The 20,385-nt window shown below is 38.7% G+C and overlaps 1 protein-coding gene across 6 annotated transcripts in view; it reads left to right on the top strand.

Annotated features, from left to right (window-relative positions):
• The first annotated feature begins 430 nt into the window (after positions 1-430).
• The window catches only part of CCDC141 (coiled-coil domain containing 141), a 219,691-nt gene continuing 199,736 nt past the window's right edge, over positions 431-20,385 (top strand). For 2 of the 6 annotated variants that reach the window (XM_070475945.1, XM_070475947.1), the window contains exons 1-2: positions 431-812; positions 3,192-3,314. In XM_070475945.1, the coding sequence (XP_070332046.1) occupies positions 711-812; positions 3,192-3,314 (225 nt within the window). In that variant the 5' untranslated portion in view covers positions 431-710. The remainder of the gene's footprint in view (positions 813-3,191; positions 3,315-20,385) is intronic. The other 4 variants (XM_020903873.2, XM_070475943.1, XM_070475944.1 and 1 more) reach the window with 2 other exon arrangements.

Genomic DNA, 20,385 nt, shown 5'->3' on the forward strand with positions numbered 1-20,385 from the left:
ATGAATTACTTCCTAGTAGTCATGAGAAATCTGACATGTTGAATATCTATTGATGTGCTCATTTTTAAAAGTCCCTAAGAAATCCGAGGCTCTGAGAAAAATGTGGCCATTTCACATAAACTTCATTTAACAAGAGAGGGTTTTAGAAAATCAGATTAATCCAAAAATGTATTTCAAACAATTTTGTGGCTTAGTCCCAGAATAAATACCAGAACTTGTTTTTAAAGTACATTTTCCGGAATTTCCTTTGCATGAAGAAGACTTTAACAAAATCTTGAAAAGATTGATACTCAGGTTAATGACTGGCTGGTTTCAAAGTTCACCATCACTGTATAGATTCAATGGCTAAAGTATCTTGGATTGTCAGGATGTAATTCTTTTTCCATTTGCTATCAAACATCAGCTGATAGGCAGAGAGCTAGAAGCTGCCCTCTGTGTTTAAGATAATGGCCAAAATAACAGGCGCTCAGTATTACCATACTAGGGGTGTGGCGATTCTCTCCCGTTCTTTCCTCTCTCTCTCTCATGATAAACTCAATGAGGTTGTCTATTTTTAACCTCCTGTTCTTTCCTTTTGGCAGAGTAATCAGTGCGAGCGGAGCTGTTTCCCTGAATGGATCCAAGTAACCCCAGTGGTTGCCTCCTGAAATGAGCAGCAGCCACACATCTGCACAGAGGCTGTCCAACGCGTAAACTGGTTCTAACGTACCATGTCCAGCCAAGAGAGTCCCGGTGTGGAGTCTTCTACGACGACAGTCAGTTCAGTAGCTGTGCAGGCTGGGGACTCCAAAATCGTTATAGCTGTCATAAAGGTAAGCAGACAACTTCCTTTTTTTCTGTGTGGCTGTAGGCTTCTTGCTCTGTGCTGATAATCCTAAAAAACATTCTGCACCATCAGCAGTACACGGCATATAGAAAATAACCCAGCAAGTACATCTTAATGCTTCTTTAAATTGGCAACTGAGAGGACCCTTTGCTAAGTTTCAGCCAGTTGCTAGAGTTTCTCTTTCAGTTAGCCATAAAATATCTGCAGCAGCTTGATTTTTCAGAAAAGCAATAACAAACCCTACTGTATACTTTCAGTTTGGTTTTTAAATACAAAGCATTTGTGACCACAGGTTTGTGATTGCTAGGCTTAAGAGTCCAGTGGACCTGTGAAATATCTGTGATTTTTGAGAGTAGATGTGATGCAGGAGGGAAGAGGAGGGTCCCAGCGGATGTTTTCAGCGTGACGGAGCACAGGGAACTCCTAACAAGAGACAGCGACTCTTGCCGTCCGCAGCTCTGGTTTTGACCTGGGGAAGGCACTAGAAAATCCTTGTCACACTGGTGAGAGAATGGAGACCCTACCAGGGAAGATGCGAAGGGCATGTGTCTAACTTGCCCTTAACCAAGGAAATTGAAGCCACTTGGGGCTTAAAGGTTTCTGCATGTTTTATGTCAAACAGTTTGCCCATTTGCAAAGATGAGCACACATCTTTAGGTTGAAGAATGTATGCATGGTTTTATTCCCTATGAATATGTCCTATGAAAATTCCTGAAGCCTTTTGCCTGGATTTAGACAACTCACCACCTCAAGAATTCAGGGTTTGATGAAGAGAATCAGTGCACACCAGCCTGTTACTTTCAAGACCCCGCCAGGCTTAACCAAATGAATTTTCTGGCCTTTTGTAAGAAACATGGGCAATAAAGCCTGTTTAATTTCACTTAATTACTGCAAATTTTATGTTACTGTGAAAATTTGAAACAGGAAAGCAGTACTTGACATTGAACAAAATGATTCAGTCTAGAAGCACTGAAAGCGTGGAATGCAAAGTGTTCCTACCAAGGCCGCTTGCCCAGGGCTCTCAAGACTTGGTCTCACAATAACAGGGCCTCTGCTGAGTCCCTTGACCTCTATTCTTTTCAAAGGCAACGGATGGATGTGGAAAAAAGCCAGAAGCAAAAGTAGCAGAATTGAAAATTGGCATGTCATTTTATGATGCTCTGAGTAACTGCAAATATCAGCAGTGAGGGAAAAAGAGGAAAAATTACTGCTGTTTTTGTTTTGATTCACTTTTCTTTCCCTCAAATATGAAACTTTTATTTGATTAGGGTGAGAAAGAATGCATATAGAATAAATGATAAAAGAATCAGTGCTAAATTGACAGTAAGGAAAAAAACAACTCTGAAATTATACTGGAAACTCTTAACTAAAACTCTTTAAGAAAGTTCCCTCCATCCTGCCTCCTCAGCTCCCTAAGTTCACTGCTGTGCTGTTTGAAATACACTCCAAGCTGTTCAAAATGGAAAGTGTGTCTTAATAGAAGTGCTTGTGTCTGATTTATGTGGGCTTCTCATTTCTAAAGTCTCAGGTTACTAATGATCTAGAATAGACATGTAGTTTTCTCATTGCTCCTCAGCAATTCACTTAGCCCAGTGCATGTGCCCGGCAGTGCTTCCTCTTCCTTAATCGATATTGCTTCTTAAAAAAGCAATTCCTTAGGAAATGCAGTGATGAATTATATCTTGGGGCAGGACACTGAAAGGGTCCTTCATGTGGAAAACAAGTTGACTGCATTCAAATGGCAGTTGTCACACATCTGATTTCACTGATATTTTTGTACGTACTTTATTGAATATTCAACAATAAAATTTGAAAAATATTAAGTTTTAACTTTGAAATAAACTAAGAATCACTTGCTTCGTCTGCTGTTTATTCTTTCTGATCAGTTCAGCAAGGTTAAAGACACTGATTAGCATAAATTACATTTGTGAAACCTTTCCCTTTGGTGAAGTTCACACCTTACTTGCTCAAATCACTATGTTTATAGAATTTGGTTTTTTTTTGAGCAAGAGAATGTAAAATTGTGTGAATTATTCTATAATTTTGTACTATTCAATAATACATAACCTATTGTAAATGTTCCTTATTTGGGAATTTTTAATTTAATTCTAATATGCTAAGAGAAAAGAATTTATCCTATGAATAAAAAAAAGAAAAGCCAGGGCATGGATTTATGTTAGAACTGTTTCAAGTTAAGTAAGACCTATCTCTATAGAAAGGTTAAACTTTTCACAATGTAACTGGAAACTTTGAAGAAAAAAAAAAGAAAAGGAGAAGGAGAAGGGTGAAAGGGAAGGAATAAGGGGAACTAAAGGGAAGGAATAAGGGGAACTAAAAGTGCATTTTATTTCATTTTTATTTTTAGTGTGGCAAATGGGTACAACTTCAGTTGGCTGAATCACAGCCCAATCTTCTAGAAATTGGAAGCAATCAAGATGAAACCAAAAAGCTTCTTCACGATCATGAACTTCTTTTGGCCAAACTCAAGGTAAGATATTAAGATATGAAGCAGATACAAAATTAAGAAGAAATTAAAAGCTATTTCTTACACTTCCCCTTGATTCTCCCTTATGTCACTGACCTATGGCTATTTTAACTTCATGCCAGATAGATAATGGAAAAACACTATATTTGATCTAACACCAACATTGGAGAAAAGTAACAAGGCTTTTTTTTTAAACTATCCCTAATTTGATGGAAAATATGGAGTGATAATATTTTCACTGTGGATAAATAAGTATTTTCTTTTTTCCTGGCTGCCTTCATGAAAAAAAATTCCATCATTTTCATTTCATGCAATGTACTGTCAAGCCACAACAACAGATCCAAACTTGTATTATTAATGATACCTGCTGGCAAAAAGAATATAGAGGGTTTTTCCCCCTTGAACTATTGAAAAGATTTGATTTTATACTTAGTATTGAGTTCTTGAAACCACGAAATAGTTTTAATGAAGAGTTATTATTGTGTATATGTTGTGACTATTTAGTTAAGAATCTAAAAACAATGTTGGTTTGAGATTGCCAGATAAGATATCTACTCAGAGACAGGAATATGGGTTGTGGGGTCCAGCACAAAGAGAAAAGCAGGAAGAAGCTTTTCCTTGGCCTGTGACGGTGTTTTTAAAATCTGCTATTTACTGTCTGGCTCCTTCGGGCAGGGGAATACGTTGGGGTCAGTGCAGTCCCACACACACGGGGGCTCAGCCCCAAGTCAGTGTACAGGGTGTGGACCTGACCCAACCTTTCTCAGCTGTGCCCTGACACGTGCCAGGGCAGAGGGCAGAGGTCACTTAGCAGGGGCGGGGGGGGGGGCAGACAGGATAGCAAAGGTTCTCTCCCCGGAGGGACAGGCCACATGGTGGGTGAGGCTCCCATCCCTCAGCACTTCCTCTGTTGCCCCATTGAACCTCACTTACGGAACACACAGGCAAAGATAAAGTTGTTAAGAACTTCAAGACAGTAATAGGTAAAACATTAAACCCCAAGTGGTTTCTCCTTCTGAGAATGGAACCCTGTGAGTAATAACCCTCGTAGGCAAATGAGTGTCGTTACTAAAATCAAAGAGGCCGGATTCAGAAGTCTACAATGACTAGGTATTCTGTGTCATTAGTACTTTAATATTACTTGCTTCTTTGAACATCTAGGCTGGAATTTACACTTGCTTTCTAGATTTAGAGGCAGGGCTGATAGGCATCTGATAAGTACCAGCAGCAGCAGTAAAAGTAAAAGGATAAATCAGACTGAGAAATTGAAGAAACAGTACTGGAGCAGGAGGGTATTAGAGTCCAGAATTTATTCTCCTGTGTAGATAGCTCCTTGTTCTTCAAGGTAGAAATCCCTGGTGACCAGGACGTCCTTCGTATATCTTAAAAAACACATGCTGATGTAAGCAGTCATTGAATCAGTGATCAAAAGACCTATGTTTTAGTGCTAATTTTGCTTCCCTGGTGTCTCAGATGGTAAAGAATCTGCCTGTAATGCAGGAAACCTTGGTTCGATCCCTGAATTGGGAAGATCTCCTGGAGAAGGTAATGGCTGCCCACTCCAGTATTCTTGCCTGGAGAATCCCATGGACTTTGGAGCCTGGTGGGCTACAGTCCACGGGGTTGCCGAGTCGGACATGACCGAGTGACTAAGCACATACACACGTGCCAATAGCTGGTTTAGTTTGGCTAACAATTCAAGGTTTTGCTGCTACAGAAAAAGCTCAATTTTATGAATTGTGGAAATGCAACACTTGCCTACACTTCTCGCTCATCCATAGAGGTTTACTTTCTCAAGGTCTCCTGTGTCCCCAGCCCCTTCATACATACCTGCCAACTGTTTCTGAAGTTAACCCAGAAATTGAATGTCTTCCCCAGGTCCTGCTAGCAAGCCATGCCCAGCCAGCACTTTCAGGTCTGCTGATGAGCTATGGGTGGTGGTGAAGCTCACAGCAGCCTGGGTCTCTTGGGCTACCTCTTTTCCCCCAGCCCTATTCCTATCCAGACCTACAATTCCAGGGAGAATTCTTTCTGAAGCAGAGCAGTTCATCTCTCCTTAACAACTGTGCTCAAATTTGCACGCCTGAATCTATGCAGGAGCACACTGGAAGAGGGTTTTCTATTAATGGGATTCATGTGTAAAAGGTGCTTGTGATTCTCAGTTGTAAAGTCTTGTCCTTTAATGCCAGTCTTCTGGACCTTAGGCTTTTATCTGTAAAGATGATTGAGAGAGATTGGATCAAAGGTTCATGTCTATTGTGGATCTTGTCTTGATGGGCAATGGAAGAGTGGAACCATTCTCCGTCTCTGCTTGTGGCCAAGAACATGAGGTCTTAAGTAGAAAGACCTTTTGACTTCATGCAGAGCTCTAGCCATGACCTCTTGGTGGCCATCTCCCATACCCGCTCCTAACCCAACAAACCAGCCACTTACCCCCAAGAAATTTTTAGTAGTGCCATCATCTTGGTTAAAAAAAATCAAGGAGTCTGAAGTCTGTTTCATATTTGCATACAAAAGACTTTTTTAAATAAGAGGAATGTGAATTCCATATTGTAAATGGCTGGAGTAACTTAATTTACCAGTTATTATGTTGTTAGGGTAGGTACAATCTTAACCTGTAGCAGGAAATTGTTGTACTGAGTTATTTTTAATATGAGCTCTTTGAATGATAGGAACATTAGCAGTTCGATAAGCCAATAATATTTAATATTTAATGTTTACTCCAGTGTTTTCCCTATGCACAGGGCCCTGAGATTTGTTCTAATTATAAAGAAGAATGTACTATTAGGAGTATTGGGAGAGTGTAGGAGTTCTGTGCTGAGTCCACTCTGCTTTGGACAAAGAGGTTAGCCTCTGTGGTCTCAGGTTATTTATTTGAAAAATTATGATAGTAATTGATACCTTCAAACACCTACAAAGGAAATCTGGGGGGGAAATGCAATGATTTACAGAAGTGCTTGCTGCCTTGAAAAGAAAAAGTAGTATAATTATTCTGTTGATAATTAATATATCAGAGAAATTTGAGTATTTAATTTTATAGGGAAACTATTTTCTGCCTTCCATTAAAATTATCTCAAATCCTAATAATTTAGAGTAAAGGGGAAAATTCTGGTGACACAGAATTTGTTAGAGTGTTGCTAATGTTGGTAATGTCTACACCCCAGAGACCTTATTTTCCTTTCAACAGAGTACTTAAGCATTTCTATGGAGTGTCTGGAGAGAAATATTTCCCTATTTTCAGTGGGGGAAAACATAAACATGTGGAGAAAACATTCATTCCCTAAAGGCATCTAGATTCTCAAACCACAGTCGATGATTATTTTAATGAGAAAGAAGGAATTCAGGAAAGGGAAGAGCGAAATGTAAGCAGGTAACAAAGATCTGTCTGTGGCCCCTGTCAGCACCACATCCTCAGGTGGTTCAAGGAGGAAAGAAGGGTCAGAAATGCCTTAGGAATGTTTCTGAAAACATTCTGCCCCTTATCATCTGTCTTACTACTAACTGCGTTGCTATTGTGCAAAGGAATTACAACTATGTTTTTGTTTAGTGGCTAAGTCATGTCTAGCTCTTTTGTGACCCCATGGACTGTAGCCCGCTATCTCCTCTGTCTGTAGGATTTCCCAGGGAAATACTGGAGTGGGTTGCCATTTCCTTCTCCAGGGCATCTTCCTGACCCAGGGATCGAACCCACGTCTCCTGCATTGGCAGGTGGATTCTTTACCATCTGAGCCACCAGGGAAGCCCAACTACAACTATAAGAGGCAAGAAAACCTCTGGACCCTGGCTCCTGCATTTGTTTTTAATATATGATACTAGCATTCAGTGAAGAATGACCCTTTAGAATATAAAATACTAAAAAGTTCACCTCTGACTTGACTCATAAATCTATTGACTTCCTGATTCCAACTTCATCTCTGACCCAGTGAATGTTTATTTTTGTCCTATTTTTCTTTACTTAATTAAAAATGAATAGTCAAAATATATTAGTTGTAGTAGTCCTACTAAAACTTATTTCTTAAACAAAGAATAGTGTGATTTTTCTCTTATAAACTGCTATAAAATATGTAAAATCATATTTAGTATGAATGAATCATTAAAAAAATTTTATGGTAAATATATGAATTTGCAATTTCAATTATTTTTTTCATTTTTTAAAATTTATCATTCATCAAGGTCCTATGATGTATTTAGCATGGATGAAAAGAGAAAATGAAACATAAAGACATTAAAAAACTTATAATTTAGTAAAAAAATAAGACAAGAATGCTATTATAATTAGAAGACAAAAGGTAATAAGTACTACATGCATGTATTTATTATTTTTTTATTGGGATATTGTTGCTTTACAATATTGTGTTGTTTTCTGCTGTACAATAGAGTGAATTGGCTATAAGTGTACATATGTCCCTTCCATCTGGACCTCCCTCGCACTGTCCCCACCCCCATAGCTAGCTATTTTACTACATGGTACTGTGTATATGTCAGTCCCAATCTCCCAGTTCATCCCATCTCCCACTTCCTCCCCACCACGTCCACCTATTTGTTCCCTATGTCTGTGTCTCTTTTCCTGCCCTGCAAATAGGTTCATCTGGACCATTTTTCCAGATTTCCACATATATGCCTTAACACATGCTCTTTGTTTTTCTTTCTGACTGACTTCACTCTGTAAGACATCCGTGTCCATCCATGTCTCCACAGATGACCCAATTTTGTTCTTTTTAATGGCTAAGTAATATTCATTGGGTATATATACCACATCTTTATTCATTCATCTGTCAGCTATATTTAAATGTACAATTCAGTGGCATTAATTGTGTTCACAATATTGTGCATCCATTACAGCTATCAACTTCCCACCTGAGTTTTCATCGCCCCAAACAGAAACTCTGTACCTATTAAGCAAAGATTCCCACCCCCTTCCCTGGTTAAGTTCTCTAATCTACTTTCTGCCCTTAACAATTTGTCTATTTTAGGTATTTCATGTAAATAGTATCATATAATATTTATCCCTTTGTGTCTGGCTTACTTCATTTAGCATATAATGTTTGCAAGGTTCATTCATGTTGTAGCAGGTGTCAGAATTTCATTCCTTTTTATGAATGAATAATATTTAAATATATGGATATGCCACATTTTATTTATTCATTCATCTGACCATGGACACTTGGGTTATTTCCATTTTTCAGATGTTGTAAATAATGCTACAGTGAACAGTGGTGTACAATTATCTGTTTGAATACCTGCTTCCAGTTCTTTTGGAGTGGAATTGCTTGGTCATTGGGCTTTTCTATGCTAACTCTTTGAGAAAACACCAAAATGTTTTTCATAGTGGCTGTGCCATATTGCATTCCCACCAGCCATGTACAATGCGTTCCAGTTTCTTCACATCATTGCCAACCTTGTTATTTTCTGTGTGTGTACTTGAGTGTGTTTAATTATAGTCATCCTGTTTGATGAAGTGGTATCTCAGGGTTGTTTTGATTTGTATTTCTCTAATGACATGATGTTAAACATCTTCTCATGTGCTTACTGGACAGTCGTACACCTTCTTTGGAGAAATGTCTTTGCCCGCTTTTTAGCTGGGGTGTTTTTGTTGTTGTTGTTGTTGTTGAGTTACAAGAATTCTTTGCATATTCTGGATATAAATTCCTATAAAACCCTCATTATAGGATTTGCAGATATTTTCTCCCATTCTGTAGATTATCATTTCACTTTGTTCATGATGGTCTTTAATCATATATTTTAATAAAGTAAGACTGTGTGACTTGAATTATATATATTTACATGTTGAAAAAAATTTTAGCATGTGTGTTGTGAATGTGATAGAATGCTTTAGGACAGGGTTGGAAGAGCACTAACATATTTTACAAGATCTGTGTCATAGCAATGATTTACCCTAAATGTTTACTTCATATGGGAGACTTATTTTCTCTCCTTTCTGCTTTCCTGTAAGACCCACAAGTTAGGAAATTCTTCACTCTCAGAAATGTTGGAAAAGATGCTTTCAGCCATGTCCCCTCTTCCTATAGGAGTGAGGGGCACTGCGTTACCAGCTGGTGAGACTAGGGGAGTGGCCAGCATGGGAAAGCCAGCCTCAAGGGTTCTCTCTGCAGACCATGACTGCCTGTGGCTGCAGGTTCGCTGTTCTTTCTGCTTCTGCTGATTTGGCCAGATGTCCCTGCATGGCAGAACAGGCCACAGTCTGGCCTACGCAGAGCAGCCAAATACGTGTCTATACTTCAGTCCCAGTTCTCTCCAGAGGCAGGTCCCAAGGACTAGGTTTTAAAGAAGAAAAAGTAGAAAGTCAGATCAAATCTGTCCTCCAGTCCAGCATTGCCAGTAACAACAGCAGATGTTTTGATCCTTATGTATGGATTTAGATGTCTGTTTCTCAATTGATTTGGAATCTTGAGGGGAGAGAGGTGAAATTAATTGTCACCTTCCAAATTCCAGCACTTAATTGAGCTGTGGTTCAAAGGAATCTGTGTCGTAGTGTTCTGCACATGTAAAGTACCCGTCATAGTTTGCTGATCATTTTGACAAAGGTCATGGAAACAATACAGAAACAGTGCAGGGTTCTTGGGGGAGTAGGAACCAGTGGGCAGTATGATTTCTCTTTTATGCTTTTGAGAATAGAGGGCTTTTCCATTTAAAAGATGAAACTAGTATTCTCACAGCTAAGAAACAGCAAAACATCCTAGTGATTTTCCCTGGCTGACATAGCACTTTCCTAGTAATATACAGGGTATTTTTCTTCCCAGACATTCAATTCCAGCGCACTGTATGGAGCTGTGGGGTGAAAGAGAATTTAGATAGTATTCTTTAGATTTTGAAAGTGCCATAGGCAATCTTATAAAATATTGTTTTTATGAGATAAGTTGGCTTAAGAGGCTGAAGAGTCCATGCCAATAGTCTTCTCAGACCTGAAGTAAAGGCATGTTAAGATCTGGGCTAAGCAGCCCAAACTGGTTTGTCTATAGATTATGTCCTTAATGAAGTGTTGATTCGAGTTGATTTACTAGAGGGGAAGGAATTCTATAAGGAGACATTTTTTGTCAGCACAGAGACTGAAGGGTAAAAAGTTTGGCAAGGATACCCTCTATCTTACCCGTGTCTTGGTTTAGCAGTCAAGGTTGGGCTCCTTGGCAGAAGCTGGAGGGTCCCTGGGAAATATGAAATGCTCATCGTATTTCTCTGTGGCTGGGACACCAAGTGACACAGAGTCGGAAGGACTTGAAGCTTTTCTCACACTCCTGAGGGAACAGAGCAGGGCTCGGATATAGCAAATGCTGATTTGACAACCCTGGAAGGACCCAATGTTTGGGAAGATACGGCAGATTAAAGGTGACCATGGTGTCTTCGGCACACCTCCCATTGAGAAACGGGGTCTACGTTTATTCCCTTAAAACCAGGCAGACTCTGGCTGCTTTGAGCAAATGAAGATAGCACAGATGATGATGATGATGCGGTGCCAGTTTCCGGTCCAGTCTCAAGAGACTTTTACTTTGACTTCCTGTAATTCCAAACAGTCACTCCTGGAACCTAACCTGTTGAGTAAGTCAGGGAGCATTATAGAGAGGCCCATGTGGAGACAAACTGGGTGTCCCAGCAGCAGCTCTGGCTGGCCAGTCGTGTGAGTGAGCCATCTGGAAATTGATTCTCCAGGCCTGGCTGGACTGCCAACCTGACCTGTACAGAGTGGGGACGAGTATTATCCACTTAGCCCTGAGAATTAACTGTGAGCAAAATAAATAATTGTCATTTCAGGTCTTCAGAATGTGCAGTGATTTGTCACATAGCAATAGATAGCTGGAAACGAGGGCGGCAGCGATGCTGGCATCCTCATGAATGAAAACAGACAGGCAGAAGAAAAAAAGAGTTTTCATGGGGAGACAGTTGAGAAGTAGAGCTGGGATTCTCTAAAATGAAAGATGGTATGATAATACTAATGATAAATAAAAAAGAAGCTTTGATGTTTGTGAATGATCTACTTTTAGAGAAACGAAGGCAGATTCAAAGATATCTGTTATAATGCTCATCTCTTTGACTTGAATTTGATATTCTTTCTTGATCAGGAGGAAAAAATCTTTAGTTATAACTCAGCACACAGGGATGTGTGCAAAATATTATGGGTATATTGTGGAAGGAGTGACTAATTCTTCCAGGAAAACTAGGGGAAGCTTGACAGAGAAAGTGATATATGAGCTGTTTTGTAGGTGAGTATGAGTTTTCCAGACATCATTGACCAATTTAAAGGACAAACAATGAACTAGAGGGAAAATACTTGCAATTTATATGACAACAAAAGGGTTATGATACTCCTTTATATTGATAAGAGAGACAAATAAATCAAATATAAATACTAGACTATTCAAAGAGGAGATACAAACTGCCAGTAAGCATGTAAAAAGATGTTCAACATCAATAATGCTCTAAGAAATGAAACTAGATAATGATAAAAAGTAAATCATTCATTGCCTGTTCAGTTGCTAAGTCGTGTCTGACTCTGCGACCTCATGGACTGTAACATGCCAGGCTGTTCTATCCTCCACTGTATCCCAGAGTTTGCTCAAATTCATGTCCATTGAGTTGGTGATGCTATCTAACCATCTCATCCTCTGCTGCCCCCTTCTCTGTCTATCCACCACTGTGAGTCAAAATATTGGTAACATCTGGTAATGGTGAGAATGTGAGGAAAGCAGCATTCTATACTGTTGCTGAGAATCTGGATTATTAAAAGTATCTTGGAAACTTGCAAGCATTAAAATATAAAATGCTCACATCCTGAGATTCAGCAACCTCACCTCTGGGAATTGATCCTTGGAAATGAAAACACTAGTAAAGATACAGATATGAAGTTGCTTTGTTATGATATTAAGCATCTTTTCACATGTTTTTGATAGAATAACTTAACTGGAAACAAAAAATGTCCAACAATGGGGGAATGAAGTATAAGAAGATTATTTATGTTTCTTTTATACTGTAGGAGAGTATATTGAGCCCTAGGTATAGTATTGCCGTGACATGGACAAACTCTTGAGTGTTTAAACCAGTTCTGGTTGGACTTTATGTTGTCACCAACATATTCCTATTTGAAAATTGGGTCAAAAGTCAGGATCATAACTAGCATTTTTGAGGTCATAGACCTGTAGCTTCCAAACTGTTAATTACTTAGAAAGTAGTCCTCCTTTAAAATATAAATCTACAAACAAAAAGTTTCTACAGAAAGTAGAACACATAGTGCTTACTAGTTATGTAAAAAAGGGTTTTGGTCTAAGATTTGGACTGAAAAGGCAGAATTCTGATGGCTCAAGCTATTTAAGTGAGGGCTGGCCAAGGTTAGATGATAGCACAGAATCTACTCACTGCCACTCCCAATCTTCAGCATACACCGAGTTAGATTAAATGTTGGGATAAAAATATACCTTTTGTATTCTATTCAGATGACAACAGATGCTTCTGCTCCAGAAAAAACAGACTTAATCAAGAATGAGGGAATTTTGTTTTGTTTAAGTCTACTATACTCCTACCTGATTAGCCTTAGCCATAATGCATCTTGTCTAAACAACAGCCTTATTTTAGATTTACTTTAAGTACAAATGGGTAAAACTCAAGATGTTTTCAAATAACATGGCTCTATCATTCTCATGACAAGTCTAGCTATTACTCCTCAGAAGAATACGGCAAACTTCTGATTCTGTGGTTAGACCTATCCTTCAAATGATTAATACCTGTGTCCTTCATCTCCCGCCTAACACATATATGAAGTTCAGGGACTTGACTGAGATTAGAACTTTTGTCTTTTTCTTTAAAAAAAAAAAAAGTCTTAAAATTGGATACTCATTCTACTTTCAGGAAAGATGGACTAAATACCCTCTACCCTGTCTGCATTAAATGCAGCTGTAAACCTGGCAGAATGTATGTGTGCTGAGGATGCTGAAAATGAGGGATTAGCATGTAGATTAGGGAAAGTGTCCAAAATTCCAAAGATCACCAAGCCAGCAGTGTTGTTGCTTTTTTCCCCTCTCTTCAATATTACTCAGCTCAGGTCAAAAGCAAATTTACGCCCTGAAGAATGCATCAGATACGGACAGAAAATTTTTCAGAAAAGTCTTCTCTTTCAGATCTGAGACCTAGAAAGAGGACTTCTGTGAGTTAGAAAGGGAAGAAATACCTTGTTGTTTTTTTTTTTTTTTCCTTGTGTTTTCCTATTCTCTCTGCTCCAACCCAGGCAATTTGCAAGTGTTGGTAAAGATGGAGGCAGTAGGCAGGTGTCTAAATCTCTGAGAGAAGGGATCTTGTCTCTGACCAAGGAACTGTGGTCTCCAGTTTAGTCACTCAGTTGTGTCCAACTCTTTGCAAGCCCATGGACTGCAGCATGCCAGGCTTTCCAGTCCATCACCAACTCCTGGAGTTTGCTCAAACTCATGTCCATCGAGTCGGTGATGCTATCCAACCATCTCATCCTCTGTCGTTCCCTACTTCTTCCGTCTTCAATCTTTCCCAGTACCAGGGTCTTTTCCAGTGAATCACTTCTTCGCATCAGGTAGCCAAAGTATTGGAGCTTCAGCATCAGTCCTTCCAATTAATATTCAGGATTGATTTCTTTTAGGATGGACTAGTTTGATCTCCTTGAAGTCCAAGGGACCCTCAAGAATCTTTTCCAACAACACAGTTCAAAAGCATCAATTCTTTGGTGCTCAGCTTTCTTTATAGTCCAACTCTCATATACACATGTTCAGTTCAGTTCAGTTCAGTTGCTCAGTTGTGTCTGACTCTTTGTGACCCCATGAATTGCAGCACGCCAGGCCTCCCTGTCCATCACCAACTCCCGGAGTCCACCCAAACCCGATGTCTCTCAAGTTGGTGATGCCATCCAACCATCTCATCCTCTGTTGTCCCCTTCTCCTCCTGCCCTCAATCTTTCCCAGCATCAGGGTCTTTTCAAATGAGTCAACTCTTCGCATGAGGTGGCCAAAGTATTGGAGTCTCAGCTTCAGCATCAGTCCTTCCAGTGAACACCCAGGCCTGCTTTAGGATGGACTGGTTGGATCTCCTTGCAGTCCAAGGGACTCTCAAGAGTCTTCTCCAACACCACAGTTCAAAAGCATCAATTCTTCAGCACTCAGCTGAGTACTGGAAAAACCATAGCTTTGACTAGATGGACCTTTTTCAGCAAAGTAATGCCTCTGCTTTTTAATATGTTGTCTAGGTTGATCATAGCTTTTCTTCCAAGGAGCAGGCATCTTTTAATTTTATGGCTGCAGTCCCCATCCACAGTAATTTTGGAGCCCAAGAAAATAAAGTCTCTCACTGTTTCCATTGTTTCCCCATCTATTTGCCATGAAGTGATGGGACCAGATGCCATGATGTTAGTTTTTTGAATGTTGAGTTTTAAGTCAGCTTTTTCAATCTCCTCTTTCACTTTCATCAAGAGGCTCTTTAGTTCTTCTTCACTTTCTGCCATAAGGGTGGTTGTCATCTGCATGTCTGAGGTTGTTGATATTTTTCCCAGCAATCTTGATTCCAGCTTGTGCTTCATCCAGCCTGGCATTTTGCTTGATGTACTCTGGATGTAAGTTAAATAAAACAAGGTGACAGTGTACAGCCTTGACATACTCCTTTCCCAGTTTGGAACCTTTCCATTGTTCCATGTCTGGTTCTAACATTGCTTTTTGACCCGCATGTAGATTTCTTAGGAGGCAGGTTAAGGTGGTCTGGTATTCCCATCTCTTTAAGAATTTTCTAGTTTGTTGTGATCCACACAGTCAAAGGCTTTGGCATAGTCAATAAAGCAGAAGTAGATGTTTCTCTGGAATTCTCTTGCTTTTTGTATGATCCAACAGATGTTAGCAATTTGATCTCTGGCTCCTCTTCCTTTTTTAAATCCAGCTGGAAAATCTGGAAGTTCTCAGTTGACATAATATTGGAGCCTAGCTTGGAGAATGTTGAGCATTGCTTTGATAGTGCATGAGATGAGTACAATTGTGTGGTAGTTTGAACCTTCTTTGTCGTTGCCTTTCTTTGGGATTGGAATGAAAACTGACCTTTTCCAGTCCTGTGGTCCCCAAACTTGTCATGGATTCACATTCCTTTTTTCTTCCCTCTATTCTCCCCACTGCTTGGTACTGCAGATACAGTGGTGTGAAGGAAATTAAAGCCCCAGGTTTTAGGCTAGAGGACCAGTCAGAGGGCATCTGTGGTACATATTGCAGGCATGTGTCAAGCCAGTGAAATGAGAAGACGAAGGTGAGAGAGCAGCCTCTAGTTTCAGCTTGATATCTCACGTTAGATAGATGGCTGTCTGATTTTCTTAAAGAAATCCTAATTACTCTATGAGTAGAGAAGGAACTCTAAAGAACCATGAGCTGTCAGATTCAGTTTCACAGGACTTTTTTTTACTTTAAGTTTCAGCTCAAAATACATCCCAAGTATTTATGTAATTGGAACTAGAGGAACCCAAACCATTGAAGGCTGTTGCTAACTGCTTTCTGAAAGCCTGAGATTTTTGATTCAGTGTTCCCATAAGCTATTAAACTTTTACTAATGTGTTAGACAGAAAGCACTTCTTAGAGTAGCAATAAATAGAAATATATAATATGAACCACAAATGTAATCTTATGTAATTTATTTTTCCAGTTTTATTGAAAGATAATTGGCATATATCACTGTATAAATTTAAGCCTTATAGCATGATAGTTTGACTTACATATATTGTAAAATGATCACCACCATAGGTCAACTAACATCTGTCTTCTCATAAAGGTACAATAAGGAAAAAAAAGAAAAGGGAAGGGGAAAAAATATTGTGATGAGAACTGACTCTCTTAACTTTCCCCTATATTATGCAGCAGTGGAAGCTATAGACATTAGATTGTATATTACATCTTACAACTGCAAATTTGTACTTTTGAACCACCAGTTCCCCCCTCTCCACACCTTCTGCCTCTGATAACCATCGATCTGTTCTCTGTATCCATGAACTCAGCTTTTGTTTGTTTTTTAGATTCCACATGTGAATGAGATCATACAGTATTTGTCTTTCTCTGTCTGACTTATTTCACTTAGCATAATGCCTTCAAGGTTTGTTCATGTTGTTGCAAGTGGTAGAATTTGTTTTTTTTTCATGACTGAATACTATTCCATTTTATGTATATACACAATTTCTTTATCCATTCATCCATCGATGGACACTTGATTGCTTCTATGTCTTGGCTATTGTAAATAATGCTGTTATGAACATGGAGGCCTGCAGATATCTTTTGAGTTACTGTTTTCACTTCTTTTGGTTATGGTCCCAGAAATGTGTCATTCAGGGTTCTATTTTCAACATTTTGAGGATCTTCCATTCTGTTTTCCATAGTGGCTGTACCAATTTTTCGATCCTACCAGCACTGCACAAAGTTCCCTTATCTCCACATCCACATCAGAATTATTATCTCCTGACTTTTTGATGTAGGTCATTCTATTAGGTGTGAAGTGATATCTCATTGTGGTTTTAATTTGTATTTCACTAATGACTAGTGAGCATCTTTTCATATACCTGTCGACCTTTCAATATATTTTCTTTTGAGAAGTGTCAATTCAGATCCTTAGCCCATTTTTAATTTTTCTTTTTTTTTTTTTTGCGATTGAATTGTAAGAGTTTTTATTCATTTTGGCTATTAACCTTTTATCAGATATATGATTTCAAAATATTATTTTCTCATTCCATGGATTATCTTTTCACTTTGTTGATGATCTCTTTTGTTGTGCAGAAGCTTTTTAGTTTGATTTAGTCCCACTTGTTCATTTTTAATCTTGTTGCTTATGCTTTAGATTTTATACTCCCCAAAATTATTACCAAGACACATGTCAAGGAGCTTTGTTCCTATGTTTTCTAGGAATTTCATGGTTTCAAGTCTTATATTTAAGTTTTTAATCCCTTTTCAGTTAACTTTTTTAAGTGGTGTAAGATATGGATTCAGTTTAATTCTTTTACACATGAATATCCAATTATTCCAGCACCATTTATCGGACATATATGTAATTGTAAATTTCCTAGTAGCCTCATGTAGATTTTAGAGCATTAAATGCTTACTTTAGAAAATGATAAATGTCTCAAACCAACAATTTAAGTTTTTACCTTAAACAGGAAAAATAAGAAAAAATTAAAAACTGAGGCAAGCAGACTGAAGCAAAAAATAAAGAGCAGAAATTAATGAAATTGACAACAGAAAAATAACAGAGAAATGAATGTCTCTTTGAAAAAGTCAGTGAAATTGATAAACCTCTAGCCAGACTGAGAAACGTTAAAAGAAAGAAGATAAAAATTACCAGTATCAGGCAAGAAAGAAGGGACATCACTCTAAACCTCACAAACATTAAAAATATAATGTAGGAATACTATGAATAACTCCATGCACATCAATTCAACAATTTAGATGAAATGAACCAATTCTTTGAAAGCCATAAATTACCAAAACTTACCCAACAATGAAAGATTTTAAAAGTGAAGTTAATTTAGTAATACATCTAATTTATTCTAATATGTCTAAATTATTCAACATATAATCATAAAACTATTAATGAGATATTTAAAGTTTTTTTCATTAAATCTTTAAAATCCAGCATTTACATTATATTTATCGCACATCACAATTTGAACTAGCCACATTTCAAATGACTGGTGGCTATCATATTAGACAGTAAAGATTTAGAGACTAAAGATGAAATCTTCTGGGAATGAAAATATTTTTTAGCTCAGGAGAAGTCTGCCTATAACCAAACTGATGAATGGAAGAGTCTGAAAGAATAATTATGAGATGAGATTTCTTTCAGGTACAAAATGAAAGAAAAGCATGCCAAAATATTTCTAAAAGCAAATTATCTTTGAGGGTGATTAATGAAGCAGTATTATTAGATACTGCCACAGGAGTAGAAATAGTTTTCGCAGTGTAATATTTTAAAAAATGTAGGTGTGTAATTGTGTTTGCACTTGTGTTTTTATTTTCATTTTTTTAAGAAGACAAAAATGTTACTTTTATTAATGCAAAGATGAATTAGAGGATACTGATTAGTGTGAATGCCAAGTGGGTGATGGTGGTGATGCTCAGTTGTGTCCAACTCTTTGTGAACCCACGGACTGTAGGCTGACAGGCTCCTCTATCCATGGAATTTTCCAGGCAAGAAGACTGGAGTGGGTTGCCATTTCCTACTCCAGGGGATCTTACTGACCCAGGGATCAAACCCGGGTCTTCTGTGTCTCCTGCAGTGGCAGGCAGATTCTTTATCACTGCTCCAACTGGGAAGCCACCAAGTGCCAAAGTAGGGACTATTAAATGAACTTCAGAGTTATTCAGATTCCCACCCAGTATCAGCAGGAAAGACAGCCTTGAAGAGCAGAAAAGAACTAGTATTCTCAGCAGGCAGTTCTATTCTAAGAAGAAAAAGACAGTCAAGTATTGTAACTCAGCAAGAGGCGTTATGGGGCTTTCCCAGGACAGACTCTACCATGTCCTCCACCTGCCTCTTGTTTGTAGAAAAGCTTTCGTTTCCCAGGCCTCCACAGAGTCACAGAAGGCTGTCTCAAGAGTTAATGATTGAAAGAATGTCAATATATAGTAATGACAAAAAGTAGCAGTTGGGTCAGGAGAACAGGAAAAGTTTAAACAGCAAATCATCCATATAACAGTCACAGAATCTTTAGTTCCTCCATGAAGGACATAGATGACAATCTGATTCACATTCCTGAGTAATTTTACAGCTACTAAAACTCTACCAGATGGAAGAAGCTAATTGCCTGATGAGCACGTGGCCCCCACATTGGCTGGAGCCGGAAGATTGAGAATGTTAAACACCTGTGTCACGCCTCTGTCCCTTCACCATCAACCAGCCAGAGTACTGTGCAGAAGCACCATGAGCTCCCCTCCCTCACTTTGCCTCTAAACACTCTTCCCAGAAACCCATCTAGGAGTTTCGTGTTTTTTTTTTTTTTTTTTTTTAATTTTTATTAGTTGGAGGCTAATTACTTTACATCATTACAGTAGTTTTTGTTATACATTGATATGAATTAGCCATGGATTTACATGTACTCCCCATCCCAGTCCCCCCTCCCACCTCCCTCTCCACCCGATCCCTCTGGGTCTTCCCAGTGCACCAGGCCCGAGCACTTGTCTCATGTACCCAACCTGAGCTGGTTATCCGTTTCACCCTAGATAATATACATGTTTCAATGCTGTTCTCCTGAAACATCCCACCCTCTCCTTCTCCCAGAGTCCACAAGTCTGTTCCATACATCTGAGTCTCTTTTTCTGTTTTGCATATAGGGTTATCGTTACCATCTTTCTAAAGTCCATATATATGTGTTAGTATACTGTAATGGTCTTTATCTTTCTGGCTTACTTCGCTCTGTATAATGGGCTCCAGTTTCATCCATCTCATTAGAACTGATTCAGATGAATTTTTTTAATGGCTGAGTAATATTCCATGGTGTACCACAGCTTCCTTATCCATTCGTCTGCTGATGGGCATCTAGGTTGCTTCCATGTCCTGGCTATTATAAACAGTGCTGCAGTTAACATTGGGGTGCACGTGTCTCTTTCAGATCTGGTTTCCTCGATGTGTATGCCCAGAAGTGGGATTGCTGGGTCATATGGCAGTTCTATTTCCAGCTTTTTAAGAAATCTCCACACTGTTCTCCATAGCGGCTGTTCTAGTTTGCATTCCCACCAACAGTGTAAGAGGGTTCCCTTTTCTCCACACCCTCTCCAGCATTTATTGTTTGTAGACTTTTGGATAGCAGCCATCCTGACTGGCGTATAATGGTACCTCATTGTGGTTTTGATTTGCATTTCTCTGATAATGAGTGATGTTGAGCATCTTTTCATGTGTTTGTTAGCCATCTGTATGTCTTCCTTGGAGAAATGTCTGTTGAGTTCTTTGGCCCATTTTTTGATTGGGTCATTTATTTTTCTGGAGTTGAGCTGGAGGAGTTGCTTGTATATTTTTGAGATTAATCCTTTGTCTGTTGCTTCGTTTGCTATTATTTTCTCCCAATCTGAGGGCTGTCTTTTCACACAGAATTTCAGAAATA

This window comes from Odocoileus virginianus, chromosome 13, assembly GCF_023699985.2.
Source record: "Odocoileus virginianus isolate 20LAN1187 ecotype Illinois chromosome 13, Ovbor_1.2, whole genome shotgun sequence".
NCBI lineage: Eukaryota > Metazoa > Chordata > Mammalia > Artiodactyla > Cervidae > Odocoileus > Odocoileus virginianus.